The sequence below is a fragment of the Carex rostrata genome, chromosome 2 (genome assembly GCF_964058835.1).
Source record: "Carex rostrata chromosome 2, lpCarRost1.2, whole genome shotgun sequence".
Taxonomy (NCBI): Eukaryota; Viridiplantae; Streptophyta; class Magnoliopsida; order Poales; family Cyperaceae; genus Carex; species Carex rostrata.
Genome location: NC_135919.1, coordinates 13,195,852 through 13,214,843, shown reverse-complemented (window position 1 = coordinate 13,214,843; position 18,992 = coordinate 13,195,852). Strand labels below are relative to the sequence as shown.

Below are 18,992 nucleotides of genomic sequence, written 5' to 3'. Positions count from 1 at the left end.
CCGTTCATCTTGTTCTCCATATTAATATGTGTTTGGAGACCAAATTTTACATTTTTTGAAAATTTTTTACTATTTTTTTAGATATTTAGAAAATCACTTGATCTGAAAATTCTGGACCATCCAAAAACAGTGATTTTCAATAAATCTAAAAATATAGTAAAAAAATTTCAAAAAATATAAAATTTGGTCTCCAAACACATATTAATATGGAGAACAAGATGAACGGTTCGGATCGACCGTTAGAATTTGCAAACTTGAATATAGAGCCGTAGCACAGTAACCACCCGTGATATGCATAGTACCATAGACTCACTCTGTAACATTTTACATTATGCATAAACTCTTCTAGTCTTCTTATCATAATTTAAAGCCAGTCATGCAAACAAAACAGAAAAGGAAAATTAATTTAGTGGAGTCTTAGATCGGATCATCCCAACACCGAAGGAACGTAATAGAAAGGAAGCGGGGTATCAGGCATATTTGGTTTCAATCTGCATCGAAATTCGTGCAAAATTATAATTGTAAATCATCCTGTAAATCTAAACGGGACACGCGAATCTCGTCGTTGCTTCCGTAATAAAAAAAGGTGAGGCCTGTAATTTGCATAGTGATTTCTAAAGGTTTTTCAATGCTTTTGTGCTAAAGATCTCCACTTAGGGAGCGGGGGCGTTCCAATGCACCGACAGAATAATTAGTTGGAAATTTTTTTCCGATACATATTTGATGGTTGACACTATTTATAAAAAGGTTCATAGGTTCCTACCAGTGTAAGCTTGAAAATAATCACTACTAAAGTGGTTAGTCAATAAATAAAAAAGAACCCCATGTTATCTTAATGTTTCTCAATTAATAAACATGAATACTTGCTACTAGGAAGTTTTTCAAGCAAAGGCCCCAATATAAGTGGGAAAGAGAGAAAAAGAAGAAGACATATTCACTTCAAGTCTATGCCTTCACCAAGAAGATTTGTTTAAAATCCTTATTTTGTTCGAAAATTATACGAGAAACTATTCGAGGACATCAACCGGCCAGAATCTCCTCCACATTTTGATCTCCTCATCGGTTTTTAGCTTCCTAATTCCTCCATAAAATCCATCTGTTTCGTTCCCCTTTTCCCGGTGATCCTTCCGGCTTACCACTGTCTGCCTCCATCGCGAACCACGTGAGTATTGCTTGAATTCTAGAACAACATTATCTGCCAAAAGAACAGCTAAATTTTAACACCAAAAAATATCGATGGAAATTAATCATTTTCGATCAAGTTAAGATTTTAATATACCATCCTCATGACAACGACAGAAATGTTCAGTTTCATTGCACGTCTCAAAGTGACCAACAACTCCATACCACCAACCTGATGCAAATTAATTACACAAATTTGAGAATTAGGACGACAAATTAAAATCACGGCAAAATTTGTGGAGAGATATCGATGTCTTGGGTCCTACCATAAGGAAATTCCTTGTTTTTCCTCCATTGAATTTCAAAATGGTCCCCAGGCCTCAGGTCCTTCAAACAATCAGAAATGTGGAGATCATGCGAGGTTGTGCTGACTAGCGGGGCCCGCACTCTGTCCCACTGCACTCCATCCTCTGTCTTAACTGGCTTTGTGCCGTGTGGTGGATACCTGTCAAGTGAAAAAACATTATAATGTAAATGATATAGATTAGATATATTTTAAAACATAAAATCTGGACAATAATCAAAATATGGTATATATTTTGAATCATGACATGTACCTCGCAAAGAAGGTATTGGTCTGTCTGTTGTAGCTAAGGTGCGCATCGTAGCACGACAACACAAAGCCCACATGACCATTCTGGGATGGTGAAAAAATAATTAATCAAAGTAATTAATTAATCATTCTAAGATTACAGGTATAGAAGCAAGAAAAAAGAAAGTAAATGTAAACAAAAAATACACCTAAAGAAATTACAGACGTTGAAAAAGTAAAAACTTCTTTTAAGATGCAGTGAATTAATAAAGACCTTAATCCCACAAGTAGAATCAAATAGAAAAATATATAAAGGAGATTTTGGAAGAATTTTTTATTACCTCGCGATTGAAAACTTGAGCAGGGAACCAGAACTTGCCACTCTCAAGAGCACTGTAATAAGACATGATCGAGGTTATCTCGGGCCGGTGCAAGTTTCTGTTGATCGGTTTATTATCAACACCACCTTCAAGCAAAGATCTAATCCAAGAAATTGGCCATGCACAAGCCAAAGAAACCATCCAACTCTTATCCTTCGAATTCTTCTCTTTACTAACCATTAAATTCTTTCTATAGAATTCCCACTCTTTCATTGCCGATTCACTGAGGATTGAGCTCCATTTTTCTGATATGTGCCTCTCCCATAGATGATTACTGGTACATCTCTCTCTTAAAGAGGTACTGACATATGCCATGTTAGTTAGAGAAGCAGGAGGTAGCTTCTCTAGAATGATCTCAAGCGCCAATTCAGGCAAATCTAAGATTGAAACCTCATCAATTTCCATGTTTGCCAATGCTTTATCCTCCGCTCTGTCAGTAGACTTAATTAGCTTGTTATGCATTTTGGGAAATAGGTCGAATAACAGTTGTGCTGTGAAGAGAAATGCCAAGGAGAGAAGAGAAGATATAAAGAGGCAATGCATTAGGAGATTCTTCTACAGAGACTTCCCATTGGTCTTATGGAACAAAAGGTGGGATTGGAAAAGACGCAGTGGCTACTAAAGTACCGACAGCGATAACAAGAGGGGCTTTTTCTGAAAATTGTTTTCTTGTTCTCTTTGATTGGTGGATCTGCAAAGGAATGATTCTTTTTATCAAAGTTGTAAGCTTTTTTGATAGGATAAAAGCTTTTAACCACTAGATAATGGATACAAGAGCACTTGAGGGAACATTTGAGAAGGGAGAAATGAAGACAGCCATGTTGGCCATGTATCAGGGGCTAAGTTAAAATATAAATATAAAGCTAGAGATGCTTAGAGGTTCTGGTGTAAAAAGAAATTATACATAGGTGGTTTTACACTAGTTAGGTGGAACTACTAATAGACGACAAATGCCAAAATGAACCCAAGACGCAAGTAAAGTTCTTAATTCATTAAAAATCAAGAAAGGTGTGGGACTGAATTACGTGTCAACAAAGCTTTGATTTTGTTAATCTGTTCAGCTAAATCTTTTTTCACCACCTGTAACTTATTCTTTCGTATAAAGAAAGGTTAAAGAGATGGATGTCTATGGATATACAGAGAGGTCAAAGAAGGAAATTGCGACTGTGGCCCAACTGGCGTTAAATGGGCCAACTACTATTTGCCAACTCTTTAACTATGCGAGCGAGCATCGGACTTGTCTAGAATATATTTAGGTGAAATCTCGTGTATGTTTTCTCTACGTTACCCGTATTCGTACTGTATTGCTCAATACTCGTATTGTGTTAAAAATTGATGTAATATCATATTTTGTATTGTATTCAAAACAATATTTATATCCGTATTTATATAACATAGTTTGAAATTTGCTGAAAGATAGACATGTTAAAAAGTGTTCTTTTTTTTTCTCTCTCTCTTTTCTGTCAATTGATTGTTCAAAATAATAAATTAAAAGAATGACATACGTTAAATTATGTTGTATAATTTTTGGGCATTTTTTCAATGTTTGATAATAAAAGTGTTTTTTAAGAGCCTGCACGCTCTACCATATTTAGGCTGTGTTCCAGGAATAGTGCGCGGAGAGGAAGGGGAAAGGACGAGGAGGAAGGTGATTAGCACGTCGCTCACCCCCAAACAGTGTTTCGTACACCCCGATTTGAGAGTAACAAATCTCAGCAAAATACACAGCGTCGTCACCTCCGAACAGTGGCAGTTCCCTTCCGCTCCCCTTCGCTACCTCTTCGCTTCCCCGCTTCTGAAGCAGGTGATGGAGTCCGGACTGGTTACGGTCTAGTCACTCTTTCCCTCCACTCCCTTTTCTTTCCTTTAATGAAAACCTCTTCCCCTCTTCTGAAGCACAATATTAGTGTATTCATCTGATGCTAAGCAGCAGCTTGAACATGTACTCACTTTTCTATTTTACTTGTTTTTTAAAGAATATAGCAAAGATAACTTGAAATATAATCCCAACTTAGATATCTTAGAAAAATAATTGGTTTAGATCCTCTTTTTGTTTTTTCTAAAATGAAAATTTTTCCCAAAATAATTGATAATAATTTTGCAATAGTAACCTAGATATTTATTTTCATTTTTTTAATTAAACGTGTAGATCTGCGTTTTTTTGGTCTAGTCTACTTTTTCATATCTGGTATAACTTATAAGTTGCGTGTGTTCTTTTTGTTGCCAATATCAATTATCAAAAGAATTCTATAAGAGATCATTCTAGAGGAGTTGATCCAACCCCTCAACTCTCTCCTACCAAACTGCTGCCATATTTACACCTGCCATTACGAAAGACGGGATTTAACCAAACTTTAATTTGATGTTGGTGACTAGAACTGAAATTCATAATTACAAACTGGGCAAGTTTGGTTGCTGATCGCTTGCCAACTTCTTGAGTGAGAATTTATTGGGCTACTCTATTCTTCTATGGATGGCAACATGACTTTAATTTCATAGGTTACCACTTTCCAGTCAGGACGAAACAAAAAAATATATATTATAATGTAAATTGAACTTGATAAAAAAAGAATTTACCAAGATACATCATTCATTAAAAGCAAAATAAAAAAATAAACATAAATTTACAACTTCATCATCACATCTGGTATACGGATAATTAGTATTTTTGTACACTTTCATTTGAGTACAATTAATTAGCAAATCTTAGATTGTATATATCTCCAAATTAATTTTTAACGATACATTTTTCGTACATTCAAACAATGTTTCTTTTACGAGAGCTTTCCTCTGTATTAATTAAACGGCTGTTAGTTCCGATGATGTTTAATTGTTTATATTTCAGGTGGAGAAAATCTCGGACTGTGTGACGCTGTTTTTTCCCCTTTAGCCCCTGCAAAAATATGAATTCGAATATTTTTAATTGTGAAGGGTTTAAACATTTCTGATATATATTTTTAGCTGTAAAATTTGGAACATTACTGCATATAATGAGGTCAAAAGAAAATATAATGAGGCTTAGATTTTGATCACAACTTATCGATTCAGATGAATACACCCCTCCTATTTTCATTTTCTAATCGGTATATATCTTAAAAAAATAAGATATATATATATATATATATATAAGGTCAAAGGCTCATTCCATTGAACAGGAAATAGTTTACATCAGTTCTAAGTCTCACTATTGAATAGCAGAATTAACTGTGGATGAATAGTACCCATCTATCCAAAATTAATACATAAGAAAGATTACCAGTTTAATACCGAAGTACCCAACAGATGTACTCCATCTCGAGCAATATAACAGCATAACAAAACATTAAAGATACGAGCCAACAACAGTATAAGAAACATAACAAGCAAGGCATATACCAAACTAAAGAGGAGTCTAGAAACCAAAAGTAATCTAGATTAGCTATGACTAAGCCGCACTTTAAGGGGCTAAGGAGAATTAGGTTCAAAATTGAGTGGTATGGTGTCTTCATATCGGCTGAGTAGACTCAAGTGACTGGTACACCACCATCTCCAACGGCATGAACTGGTTTAAAGGTATTGCATCCTTCAGAATTGGCATCCAAGCATTCACCTCCTTTTGCACTACCGCGGAGGTATTCCCTGCCCAATAACAAAGTAAAGATTTGATTAAAAAAATAACGGATCGAGCTGTTTTTACTTGACAATGATGCAAACATATCTCGTTCCTATGTTTTCAAATGGTCCAACACTATATTTATATTCATCATCTTACCTATTAATAGAGGTTTAATGGGCGGGCGGGTACGGGTACCCCGAGTATACCCGGGATGGGTACGGGTACGTCTCGGGTACGGGTAGGACGGGTACAAGGGTATACGGGTACGGGTATGGTCGGGTATATTTTTCAAAAATCATACCCTACCCGTCCTATACCCGTACCCGTGTACCCTTGACGGGTAGGGCGGGTACGGGTATTTTTTTTTTCTGGTTTTTTTGTTTCTGTTTTTTTGTTGGTTTTTTTTTTTGCTGGTTATTTTTTCTAGTTTTTTGTTGGTTTTTTTCTGGTTTTTTGTTGGTTTTTTTGTTTTTTTCTGGAAGGGAAAAACAGAATTTTTGAATTTTGAATTCGGATGAACAGTACTCGGGTATCAGGTATGGGTATAGTCGGGTACGGATAAACTCGGGTAGGGTATGGTCGGGTATTGGTCCAAAAAAACGGGTCCGGTCCGGTTTATGCCCGTACCCGCGTACCCGAGTACCCGACCCATACCCGGGCTCGGGCACGGGTACCCCGGGCGACGGGCACGGGCGGGTATGGTCAGGTATACCCGACCCGAGTATTGTTAATCCACTACCTATTGATGTATGATATTTATCCTTTAGATATTGCTGGGACCATAAAATCATATAAAATTTATATGAATTTAAAGTACTTATATACGCGCTTTAAACCTTCAACCATGAAAATTTAGTAACATGACGAGTTTGACAATTTCTCCAAAAAAAATAGTTCATGATATGTTTTTTTTTTTCTAATAAGATATTTCTCTAAATATGAATGTTTTTATGTAAATCTTTCTTTCATAAAATGATTTGCCTCGTTCCTCACGTAGAAATAACCCATAAAACTAGCTTTCTCGTTTTCAGTACCAACAAATGTGAAACATATCACCTAAGGTAACAAAATATTTATGTTTAGATCCGGATCTCAATCAGAATCTGCATGAATATTAGAAAAGATTTGCGCTTTTCACCTTGGACATAATTAATTCGAATTCTGATATAATAGTCAGAATCTAAAATGAAAGATTTTGTTAAAAAGTTAGCCAAGGGTTTTGTTTTACAAATCACATCAAAGCCACCGGTTGCATGTGACTCATTAACTAAGGTGGCAGTGGCATTAATTGGGATTTGGGAGCACTCGGAGAGATTCCTGTAACGCGAGGAAGATGAATCGAGATGACTATTTGGATCCCGTGTAGGACTTGTAGCAACTACTAAGCATTGGTTTTCTCTCTCTTTCCCCATAAAGCCTTGGACTTGGTTTGGAAACTTTTTTTTATAAACCATAATTAAAAAAATATATATGAAACCAACATGATTATTTTTTTTTTATACAAAAACTATAAAAACTGAAATGTCGGTCCTGAATTTTTTTTTTTGACCGAAATGGCAATTCTGTCCCAGGTGTTTTCACAATTGTTCAACGTTTTTTTTCCTCGAAATATGTGAAAACAGCTGGGACCGAAATAGCAATTCGGTCAAAAAAAAAGATACCGAAATGGCATCTCGATTTTATGGTTTTTGTAAAAAAAAAAAAAAAAAATAGGACTCGTGAGTTGTGATATTTATGGTCCATAATTGGCATCTTTGATAAATTTTATTTTTAAATTTATGGTTTCTATAAAAAAAATTCCTTGGTTTGGCAAAGAGATAAGCACGGGGATAATTTTATGGACAAGCTTTATCCCAAAAATAGGACTCGTGAGTTGTGATATTTACAGAGGCAAGGGAGGGCAAGTCGGTCCTTTGAATGAGATATAATTGGGGATTAATTCTGTCACAGTATCACCACTCACCAATAAATTAGTGGAATATAATTCGGGAATGAAAGGAATTTGGGTCCATAATTGGGATTTTGTCCTTGTTTGGATGCCTTTTTTTTCTCATCTTATTCTTGATTTTTTCCAAAATCTGGGAACAGAAATATTTTATTTCCCAAATAGCGCGCTAGCTGGTCCTTTTCTCTTTGATCAGTATCTTTAAACGATTTCAACGATAATAATGCCTAAGCTAAGTTGTAGCTGTTGCTGAAACAAATATGAAAGTAATAGTCTAATATATGAAGTTAATCAGAAATAATAACTTATTTGAATGAAAGAAAATGAAGAATATTTGTCTGAGTGATAGGACGAGATAAAAAAAGTTCATAGTAGATGTAGAGACAAGCAGATATGTAACTAAGGATGGATCCAATCTAATATTTTTGAATATATATATATTTTTTTATTTCTAACAATCCTACGAGCCATACTGATACGGGGTAACTCCGGGGGAGTAAGTCGTGTGCTCAAAGAGGGCTTTGGATTGGACTCGTCCTGCTCGAGGTCGCAGGCCGAGATGAGAAAAGATCTTTGAATTCGGTTGTAATCTCAGAGATATCAGACTCTGACATATGTGATATCTCTTTGTGTAAGCGTGAATAACTTGAAACTTAGTCCATTTTATGTCGAAAGAAGGGTTTTATATAGTCTGGCCCTCATTCTATAAATCGAACCATGTCGAGCGGTTTAAAGAGGATTGTGGAATCATGGAGCTGTCATAACCGGTTTATGAACGGTTATGTTGCACTAAGGCGGTGTTTTGCTAACTAGAACCAAGCGGGTTGTTGGCTTGGCCCATATGTTTCGAGCTGTACGAGGTCCTATATAAGATCGTGATTTGAGCTAACTCATATGCTTTTTATTCTTATCTTGGATTGGCCTTTCAACGAGGTCCGAATTCCGACCTTATTCATGACATATAATTACATATAAATAATCTTGGAAACATAGCTCTATCACACACTATGTTACTATTAGTACTTATTATGTGCTCGTATTTCCTTTTCTCTTCAAAGCATTGTAGCTGTGATATCACTGACTTTGTAATTTATAAAAACAAAAAAAAAAAAACTTATTTTTTGTTACTCCTCAAATAATAATATGCTAAGGCATAGAGTATACATTAGAATCTCTACTTCTAAATAAAATAGAAAGAAAGTTCAGAAATATTAGATATGCTAAACCTTAATAAAAAATATATATTAAACATTAATTAAAGTCTTTACTTCTTCTATATCTAAAAAGAACAGACGAATCAAAAAAAGAAATTAAATAGGTAACTATCTATTTTATATTTTACTAGAGATTTAATAGAAGAATTCTCTCCATCTATGCATCAGCTTAAAAAAGATTGATAAAATTTATACTGATTTAAACTTTTTAATTTTTAAGATCAATCAAAAGTTGAAACCTTACCGATCTTTCTATCAATAAAAAACCTGATGTACTCTTTATATTTCTCTCTCTTTCTTTTTATTAATTTACACAAAAAATAAATTCTCGGTAAAGGATACAAATGATGGAGAAAATTTTGTTTTATGGACAATAAAACAAATTCAGTACTATGTTTGGTCTAAATAGTTCAATTCATGTTGATATTTACATGAACAGTTTAAATTCATAAAAGTTATAAATTTGTATTAGATTTAAACTCATATGGACGAATCTTAACATAAATCGAATATTTATTTTTGGACATCAAACTGCAACCGATATTCATAAAAAGACCGCTTCCGATGGAGAAGCTTTTCTCTGTCACTACTTTCAATGATTTTTTTCTTCTTTTTTTGCCAAATAAAAGTGAATTGTGTATCCATAATAAATAATTACGCAAAGGAGCTTATTTTGTACCATATACATCATCAAATTAACAGAATGCGCGTTTTCAATTTATCCTGTGTTGGAATTTCAAGAGCACCATGGTAGATAATTTGGAGTAGAAATGATTTAGACACAAACTTATAATATTAGATATGATGCAAACAGGGTAGATCTACGAAATTAATTAGGGGTGGCTAAACTATTTTTATAAATTAGCAGTTTTTGTTATTTTTTTTTTATATTTTTTACAAGTATGTATATTTTCAAGTCACCTTATAAAATAAAATTACATTACAATAACTTGTCCGGTCTTCTCAATCTTAATTTTTTTAGTTAAAACTAGCTTTTGATAGAGTAACAAAGACACATGGTCTCTGATTTGGGAGGATATGGGTTCAAAACCCGAACAAAAAAAAATATTAATATTAAATAGTTCGGTAGCTTAACCTACATTTTTTACTCAAATTTTAATTTTTTTTTAGTTTTAGAAGCATATTCATGAAATGAATGAGAAGTTTTATGTCAATCAAAGACCAATGGAATTATCAATTGCACTTGACCTGAAAGAGCATGACAGGTGCATTAGCTTAAAATAAAGAGTAGAACTAGGTGCTCTTAAGCTTACCAAAGTTTTGGTGAACTTAACTCTAAAACTCATCAAATCGATTTCAAATGACGAATCCGAACCGTTGAAACCCGCCTACCTTATGTGTGATGCATCTACATGTGAAATTTTTAGACATTCAAATTAATTTAGTATAAAGTCAAGTGGTCAAAAACGTTCAAAAAATGAATGCACTAAAATTAATTTATTAACCTTCTAATTTTGACCACTTGACTTTATACTAAATTAATTCGAATGTTTAAAATTTCACATGTAGATGCATCACACGTAAGGTAGGCGGGTTTCAACGGTTCGGATTCGTCATTTGAAATCGATTTGATGAGTTTTAGAGTTAAGCTCACAAAAACTTTGGTGAGCTTAAGAGCACCCTAGTTCTACTCTAAAATAAATGTCTAAAACGTATGGCAATGATTATAAGATTTACATACATCCATTTCTATTAAGAGTAAAGATTTATTGACGATGTATTTATTAACTTAATTTTTTTATAAATGATAAACAATAATTTGTAATTTTAAAATTTGATCCATAAATTGGAATCGATTATACTTATATGATACATGTAAAAATGATGGAAGTTTTTATAAGTTTTATTATTCACTGACTTAAAATTACAACGATCAATACTTAAACGACAATTGATGAAATATCAAATGACCTAATATTACATGGAACCTCATACGTACATAACCAATCCATAAGTTCAACAAAAGTCAACAACAGTCAACATGCCAATATATATTTTTTTCTATTATTTAAGTTTTCTAAAATTAATTAAAAAAATAATGTCAAGGTTGTCAAAATATTGATTGTTAAGAAATTCCAAATTTATTATTATTGTACCTTTGAGTTGTTTTCCTTTTTAATCTTAATGAACTTTTTTATTATTGTGCCGTATGCCACAGGTCAAAAAAAAAAAAAAAAAAACATCTTCTATAAATCAGAATCATACCTTATTTTTTTATTGTGTTTCAGTACTTACGCAGAGCGTCACGTTGAAAGTAATTTTATTAAAGCATGTATTATTAACTTAATAAATTAAATCGATAGTATTTGTTTTCATAAATTTTCAAAAAATAGCATGATTCATTGCATCCAATGAGCCGCAATGATATGTAATGATTAGTTGCAATCAATAATTTATAGTGGCTGGCTCAAGTTTGTTTTTATTTTATTTTTTTCTTCTTGCTATGGGGTGGAACGTTTCATTGCGACTCGTAGACAATAATGAATTATTGAGATCATGTTACTTTTAAATTTTCAGAAAAAATAATACTACCAATTTATTTGATTATTAATTTCCTTATGCTATGAATAAAAAATCGATAATAAAACTGATAAATTTCTTCCCCACTTCCTCTTCATTGCTTTGAAAATGGCATCAATCAAGAAGCATGAAGCATGACAATTGACAAGTGTTCAAATGTAAACCGCAATGCCGCAGTCTCCAATAATTCCGTACAATCGTAAAGGAGCCGCATCCATTAAGTTATGGAGACAAGAATCAGAAATAAAATCTGATAATTGATCTTATTCCATCTAAACCGTATAACATTTTGACGGGTTTGACAAAGATAGTGGAGATAAACCGTAATTTTTAAAAATACCATATTCCAAAAAATAATAAACCAAACAACTACATTTTCTGAAAAATTCGAATTTTGACACGGCCGTATCCCCAGCTGCGGCCACCTTTCTAGTAGGAGTGTCAATGGCACCCTTTTACCTGTTTACCCAACTCGTACCGTATTCGATAAGACGGGTATGAGTAAGATTTTTTTTTTCATAAACTTATAGGGTACGGATACGGGTAAAGATTTTTTTTCGTTATCAAAACGGGTAAGGGTACGGGTAAAGCCTATTTCGTACCCATTACCAAATCGGGTAATTATATATATGTTATATATCTTAATGAGTATTGAATTATTATTCATCTCCAACAGTCCAACTGGCAACTATTCTTGATCTTAAAAAACAAAATTTATTAAATTTTATAACTTTAACAATTGACCATTTATGTAACTGTGTTAAACATAATTCGCCATTAAAGCACTTGAACAATTGACTATCTTGTTTTTATTTGCATGCATGTTTTTTTTTAATTAAAGAACAAAGATATTTGTGTTTTGATAAAAAAAAAATTAGTTGGAATTAATTTTCATATTAGTAATGCGATTATATATATGACAAATAAATGTGTCTTAGCTAGTGTTTTATTTAATAAATAATAAAAATAATTATTATACAAGTATTAACCATTATTTATCCGTTACCGTTTCGTTATCCGGCAACTACAACGGGTAAGGGTAGGGTACGAGTAAGGCAATTTGTAATGGGCAATGGTAGGGTACGGGTAAAGATAGTTTGTGACGGGTACGGGTATGAAAATGCTTCCACCCGACCCTTACCGTACCCGTTGACACCCCTACTTTCTGGGGGCTGCATCTAGGATATGCGGACCATTTCTGGGGTGGCCGCATCTAGGGGTCCCCCCCCCCTTCTTTTTTTTCCTCCTCTCTTTTTCCTTCCCCTGCACGAGAAAAAGAAAAGAAAAGGGGCCTCAGCCCCTAGATGTGGCCACCTCAAAAACGATCTGCATCCTCTAGATGCAGCCCCTATAAAGGTGGTTGCATCTAGGAGATGCGGCCGTGTCAAAATTTAAATTTTTTAGAAAACATGATTATTTCGTCTATTATTTTTTGGATATGATATATTTAAAAATTTCGGGGAGATAAACACCCCTTACCCCTTATCTCTAGTTTATCCAGCTGTCAAATAGAGGTTTGGAAATAATCTCTGGAGATATTTCTTACAAGTTACAACTAGCTAAAAAGTGATTGCAACAGAAACAGGCGGAGGTATATGCATGTAATGGATTATGGAGTCAATTGAAAAGTTTACATTGTAAAATGCTATGAAACCTCAAAATGACCCCTATATTTTATATGAAAAGTTTATATTGTTGATCCTCATTTCTTTTTTATAAAAAAATTAGTTATTATATACCATGTATAATTTGAGAAACTCATTTCATATTATTTAGAAGGAAGCGTCTAATTGTCCACAGCCTTTTGTCCATCATTTGTCCACAGCTTTGACTTGCGCGAATACTGTAAAATTACTTCTACATGCTGTATAATTATACAATATATCACATAAAACTTATCAATTAATCACAAAACATATAACAACTATTTGAAGTAGTCCCATTATAGTTAGAAAAACATTACAACTTGCACAACATGACAAAAAAAATGTACTTTCAAACTGTACTTTCGAAAATTGCAGTTACAAGAAGTTATTGCCAGTTAGAGTTAGTTATTAACGGTTATTAGCGGTTATTGGCAGTTAGAGTTAGTTATTAAATTTCCCACTGAGTTGAATTTTCTATACTGTAAAATTGAATCTTGTATACTGTAAAATTGAATCTTGTATACAGTAAAATTTAGAATTGAATATTGTATACTGTAAAATTGAATCTTGTATACTGTAAAATTTAGAATTGAATCTTGTATAATGTAAAACTGAATCTTGTATACTGTAAAATGAATCTTGTATACAGTAAAATTTAGAATTGAATATTGTATACTGTAAAATTGAATCTTGTATACTGTAAAATTGAATCTTGTATACTATAAAATTGATTCTTGTATAAAGTAAAGTTTTCAATTAAATCTTGTATACTATAAAATTGAATATTGTATACTATAAATTGAATTTTGTACACAACAAAAATTAGAATTGAATGTTGTATACTGTAAAATTCAGTCTTGTATACAGTAAAATTTTCAATTGAATCTTGTATACTGTAAACTTTTCAAATAATACTGCAGATTTTCAATTGCTGCCGTCGCGGCCGTTGCGACCGTCACTACTGTCGCTGCCAGAGCAGAAGAGAAGAGAGAGAGAGAGAGAGAGAGAGAGAGAGAAGGAAAGACGCAATTACTAGTGTAGTACTAAAGCCCTGACTTACTCTTGTCTGCCTGAAGTGATATACACAATTACTTGATTTGAAGCAATAACAACAATTCCGTCTTTAGGTAAGAAAGGAGCGAAGCAGCCTAGAGTAGCGAAAGAAAGGAAAAAAATAGAGAGGCGGAGGATTGAGAGAGATATCTGATTTATAAAAGGAAAGTAGAGTCGTTAAAATCAGTTAGAGTGAATAAGGTGGTGGACAATTTGTGGACAAACGTCAGTGGACAAAGAACATTTCTCTATTTAGAATTATTCAAAAAATTGACTCCTATTAGTTAATTGTCTGCCTCCGCCCCTAGCAACAGATAATCTCTGGAAACTTAGGGCTCCTTCAAATGCGTCCTCTGAGATATCTCATATTTTGCGTGACCGATGTGTTCAGTTCCTATTCAGGGATAGTGCAGGGGCAGTATTATTTATGCATTGAGATTCGTGCAGAACTTATTTGAACGGTTGAGGTTTTCCAAAAAGTCATGCAACACATGAGATATCTTAGAGGATGCGAATTCCAAATCATACTAGCAAATAAATTATTCGGATTCGGTTCGGCAGGGTCAAAAATTTGTTATTCATAAATAATTCGGGAATGATTCGGCATTATCCGGTTAGGAGATCTTAGTCTCATAAGGGAGCAAAAAAAAATCACAAATTATTCACGAATAATTTGTAGAATTTGAAATTTTTTTGTAAAATTCATGAATTATTCACCAATAATTCGGTCAAAATTTGGTCAATCAAATAATTTGTCGTTCGATTCGCTATCACAAAAATTATTCGCAAATAAGTCACGAATCTTGTGACTATTCTCCGCATTACAAGGTATTGGAATGGTTACTGCAAAACAATAGAATTTTTAACAACAAATAATCTAAAAATTGGAGGATACTGGATATATAGCATGGCCGGCCGACATTTTTATTTTTACTCAAATTTTAAAATATTTTAATAAAAATAACCAGGGTTTTGAAAATTTTTTAAAAATACCCAAAGTGCAGAAAAAATCCGCGGCCTGGAATTAAAATTCGGAAGTGTGGAAAAAATCCGCGGCCCTGAATTTTTATTCGGAATCGCGAAATTTTTCCACGGCCCGGCCTCTTTTTCTTTTTTTTTGTTTTTTTGCATTAGGCTGCTGATTTTTTTTTTAATTAAACGATCTTTCAGATTTTTGTCTGATTAATTTTAAAGTGAAACTAATGAAATGTGTTAAGAATTTTAATCTAAAATATAAATTCTATAAATTAATGGTAATTATTCGAGTAGTTCGTGAATTTAAAGATTTGTTACAAGTTCTGTTGAACTATTTAGAAAAGAAATTAAAATTTGATTTGTATGAATAAATAAATAATTGAATTCTTAAATAAGAGTATAATTATACGAAGTTATTCGTATAAATGAATTATGGAATTTATAAAATTAGTTCATTCCGGAATTTTAGAGATTTAATTGAATATATATAATTATATAAATTAAGAACAAAGTATTCGAATTCAAATTTGAGAACAATAATACGACATGCTTTAAAAATAACAAAAACAAGAAAAGTAAATAGAATAAAAAAAAAACTAAATGCATTTCAATTAATATGGTTCAAAAATAACAAAAATAAATGCTTCATCCCTCTGTTCGGCCTCTGTTTTGGCTCTGGCTGAACCATAGGCTTTTCTGCACATTGGTTTTGGCCCCTATTTTGGCCATGAACAAGCTGTTTCAGCTCTGGCCAAACCACACCATTTTTTGCATTATCCAGGAACAATCTGTTTCCATCAGGAAAAGCTAGGAACATAACCTGTTTTAGCAGTTCGGGCAATTTTTGAGAGATGATATCTCACGATCTGTTTGGAGATTTTTTATGAAACTTCACAGTCTTGTTGGAGATATTTTGCTATGTCGGTCAATTTTCATGATTTTTGGAGATATTTTGCTATGTTTACCAGAGGTACAAATAAAGTTCATACAAATCTCTAACTTAACAATTCAAACTAATTTAAATTCCAAACAAACTGAACAACATAATCTCCGAATACAAACTAAACTAAATTCCAAACGAACTGAATAACATACTATTTCTTACAATGAGCCTTGAAGGTACATGGAACAAAGTCATTGTCTGAGGTTGATGAATTCAGATCAGTAACAACAGATGACGTGCTAGCCTTAGTCTTAGTCTTAGTCTTAGTCTTAGGCGTCTCTACATCAATTTTTTTTCCTCAATCCATAGCAGTAGGGGGTTTTCTACAAAATCATCATCGGATATGTCATTCCAGTTAAAAAATTCATCTATCTGCACACATTTCGGACAGTCCTTTCTAAACTTTTCACAAATGCCCATGCTATTTTTCTTTTCCTCGCTTTTTTCCTCAATTGTTACTGTCCATCCTTCTCATCTACAATTTATTTAAAAAATAATAATTACAAAAAATTGCAACATAATAAAATACTAACAATCTACAACATAATAAATCACTGCGAGACGGTAAAAAATAAAGTTGGGCTCATAATGAAACTGTGAGCTGTCGACACATACAAATAAAGTTCATACAAACCTCAAAATGAAAATTGTTCACAAAATAAAGTTCATCTAATTAAATAAGTTCTCAACACTTTGAAATAGATAGCAAGTTAATTTCTACGACTTTCTACGACTCAGGCTAAAATGCAATCCTATAAACTAACCAGATCCCCGTGATGATGTGCTCCTTCTAGTTGGTTGCACTGCTTCTTCTTGCTGGTGTGCTATACCAGATGGTCCTGCGCCAGATGTGCTCCTTCTAGCTAGTTGCACTGCTTCTTCTTGATGGTGTGCTGTACCAGATGGTCTTGCGCCAGATGTGCTCCTCCTTCCAGCTTAAGATGTGCTCTTTCTTCGCTGGGTAGTACCTGAAGGCCCTTGCACCCCCAACCGCCTCTCCTCCCGCCAGTACTTCTCTCATTTCCTCCCTAAACATTATATTTGCACTTTCACGGTCAGCTGTACGGCTTCTGGCTGCAATATTTGGCAGCTCCATAACATCATTAGGACGTACTTTGCCCACTCTCCTCAAAAAAATATTACACTTCGGATTTTGCTGCAATAGAACAAAGTAAAATTAGACAAAAGCCATCTAAAAGAAACAAAAATGATATAAATTACACAATATTAGACATACCATGGCAAAATCTTCGAACATCCCTTTCAGCCTTCTTGGCTTCTTCTTCCTGGCTCCTTGTTTGAACCTAGTTCCGTACCATGGGTCCTTCCTACACGCCTGGACCAGGTTATCAGCAATGTGTTGGATACAATACCCGTGCACAAAATTATTCCTGTCCCATCCATATTCAGGTTTCAATGCAGCTTTGATACCCTTGTATTGGTCTGATATAACACATATGAATCTATTAACACGAATCACATTAATCCTAAGCCATTGTAAGAAAAATCCCCAATTCTCTTCATTTTCCTTATGCACAATTGCAAATGCTAGATGCAGCAATTGGTTCTCGGCATCATAGCCGCAAGCCATCAAAAGCCTTCCCTCATACCGCCCATCAAGGAAGGCTGCATGATCACCGGTCTCAAGTAATCAAACGGGGTGATGCATGATCCGTAAGCCCATGCCACGGTCCTGAATTCCTGAACACCTTGCTTGACTAGTCCTGTATTTTTATCGATGTTCGGACTGGTCAGAAATTGGTACCTCGAGCTGGGATTCTTTTCAACTATCCCGATAAGCAATAGTTTCATAAAGTTGTACGACTCCTCCCAACTCCCAAATTGCCGGGCTATTGTAATCTCACGACCTCTACAAAGTTTGTTGTACTTTGGGGTTATACTACCAAACCTAACCCTTACGCAGTTTGTCACACTCCGGATGTTCATAGTGGGTTCTTCCTTAATGCTAGTCTCGATGATATCTGCGATGATTGATGCCGTGAGTTGTGCATGGTCGGTCCTGGTGTACTCAGACGTGCATGTGTGAGGCGTGTCTTGCTTAGTTATCATCCATGTATCTCCATGATTTGTTGATGTTGCCATCAGAACAAAACGACAACCCGGAGTGCTGCATCTAATTTCCAGCCGGGATCTGTCACTTCTCTTCGTATATGTCTTCTGGTTCTTGTCAACATGGTACTCTCTGATTTTTTTCGTCAGTTGCTTTTTGTTTACAAAGTATTGGTCTTTTGCGAGCTCACTCTTGTATTCAATCCGATGACTATAGTAAGAAACATCTGCTTCTCGAAAAGCAGATGTGTCATTGAAGTTTACGAACGGGTGAGTCTCAGAACGGCCACTTAACGGCATATTTCTATTTTACCTCACAGTGGGCTGTGTGTATTCTTCTTCATCTTCTTCATCATTAATGTCCCAGTCTCCCTCCCCTCATTCATCCCCAGTTTGCAGATTCTTCTCCGGTACCTCGTTCATAAATTCAAATTCCGACTCGTTTGGATCTTCCTGTACTGGTGGCGGTCTGGGGTGAGGATTTGGTTCATGCCCAAGTAAGGATGAAAGACCAACATACACGGATATAGGTGGGATAAAAGGTGAAGATTTTAGTCGGGGTGAGATAGAAGGTGGAGATTGGGGTGAATTACTGTATATTTTTTGTTCTGGTTCTGGCATTGGTCCGGGTACGAATAAAGGAATGTGTGGTTCATAATTTGATTGATAATTTTTTGTAACAGAATTTTGGCTTGAACTTTCAGCCCCTGACTCTCTGTGAATTCTGCATGCAAAAACTTCGCATAGTGATTCACCGGACCTTACAACCTGCGCGATCAGGCCTCTCAATGCCCCGTCATCTCCCAATGCGATTTTGACATACTTTCCTGCTTGGACCATTCGAGCCATTATTTCTAATTCCCAACGATTCCTATTGTAGCCGCTCACTTCATAAATAAGCGATTGCAACTGCTCA

The 18,992-nt window shown here is 34.4% G+C and overlaps 1 protein-coding gene and 1 long non-coding RNA gene across 2 annotated transcripts; both read right to left on the bottom strand.

Moving 5' to 3' along the window:
- Positions 1 to 795: 795 nt before the first annotated feature.
- LOC144576057 (F-box protein At2g26850-like) lies at positions 796 to 2,961 on the bottom strand. Its single transcript, XM_078326303.1, has 5 exons — positions 2,056 to 2,961; positions 1,740 to 1,819; positions 1,449 to 1,627; positions 1,280 to 1,354; positions 796 to 1,195 (listed from the first exon to the last, which is right to left on the bottom strand). Exons 1-5 carry the CDS (start codon positions 2,635 to 2,637, stop codon positions 1,008 to 1,010), a joined length of 1,104 nt encoding a protein of 367 aa, XP_078182429.1. The 5' UTR covers positions 2,638 to 2,961; the 3' UTR covers positions 796 to 1,007.
- A 14,122-nt stretch (positions 2,962 to 17,083) lies between these two features.
- Positions 17,084 to 17,615, bottom strand: LOC144567454 (uncharacterized). Its single transcript, XR_013515415.1, has 2 exons — positions 17,244 to 17,615; positions 17,084 to 17,162 (listed from the first exon to the last, which is right to left on the bottom strand). It is a non-coding gene; the product is annotated as an uncharacterized LOC144567454 (long non-coding RNA).
- Between the last annotated feature and the right edge of the window lie 1,377 nt (positions 17,616 to 18,992).

Excerpts from the sequence above, each read along its gene's own strand:
- LOC144576057 (XM_078326303.1), bottom strand. The coding sequence starts at position 2,637 with ATGCATTGCCTCTTTATATCTTCTCTTCTCTCCTTGGCATTTCTCTTC. Across the intron at positions 1,628-1,739 it reads ACCAATACCTTCTTTGCGAG|GTATCCACCACACGGCACAA; the intron begins GTACATGTCATG and ends TTCACTTGACAG. Across the intron at positions 1,355-1,448 it reads AAACAAGGAATTTCCTTATG|GTTGGTGGTATGGAGTTGTT; the intron begins GTAGGACCCAAG and ends AATTTGCATCAG.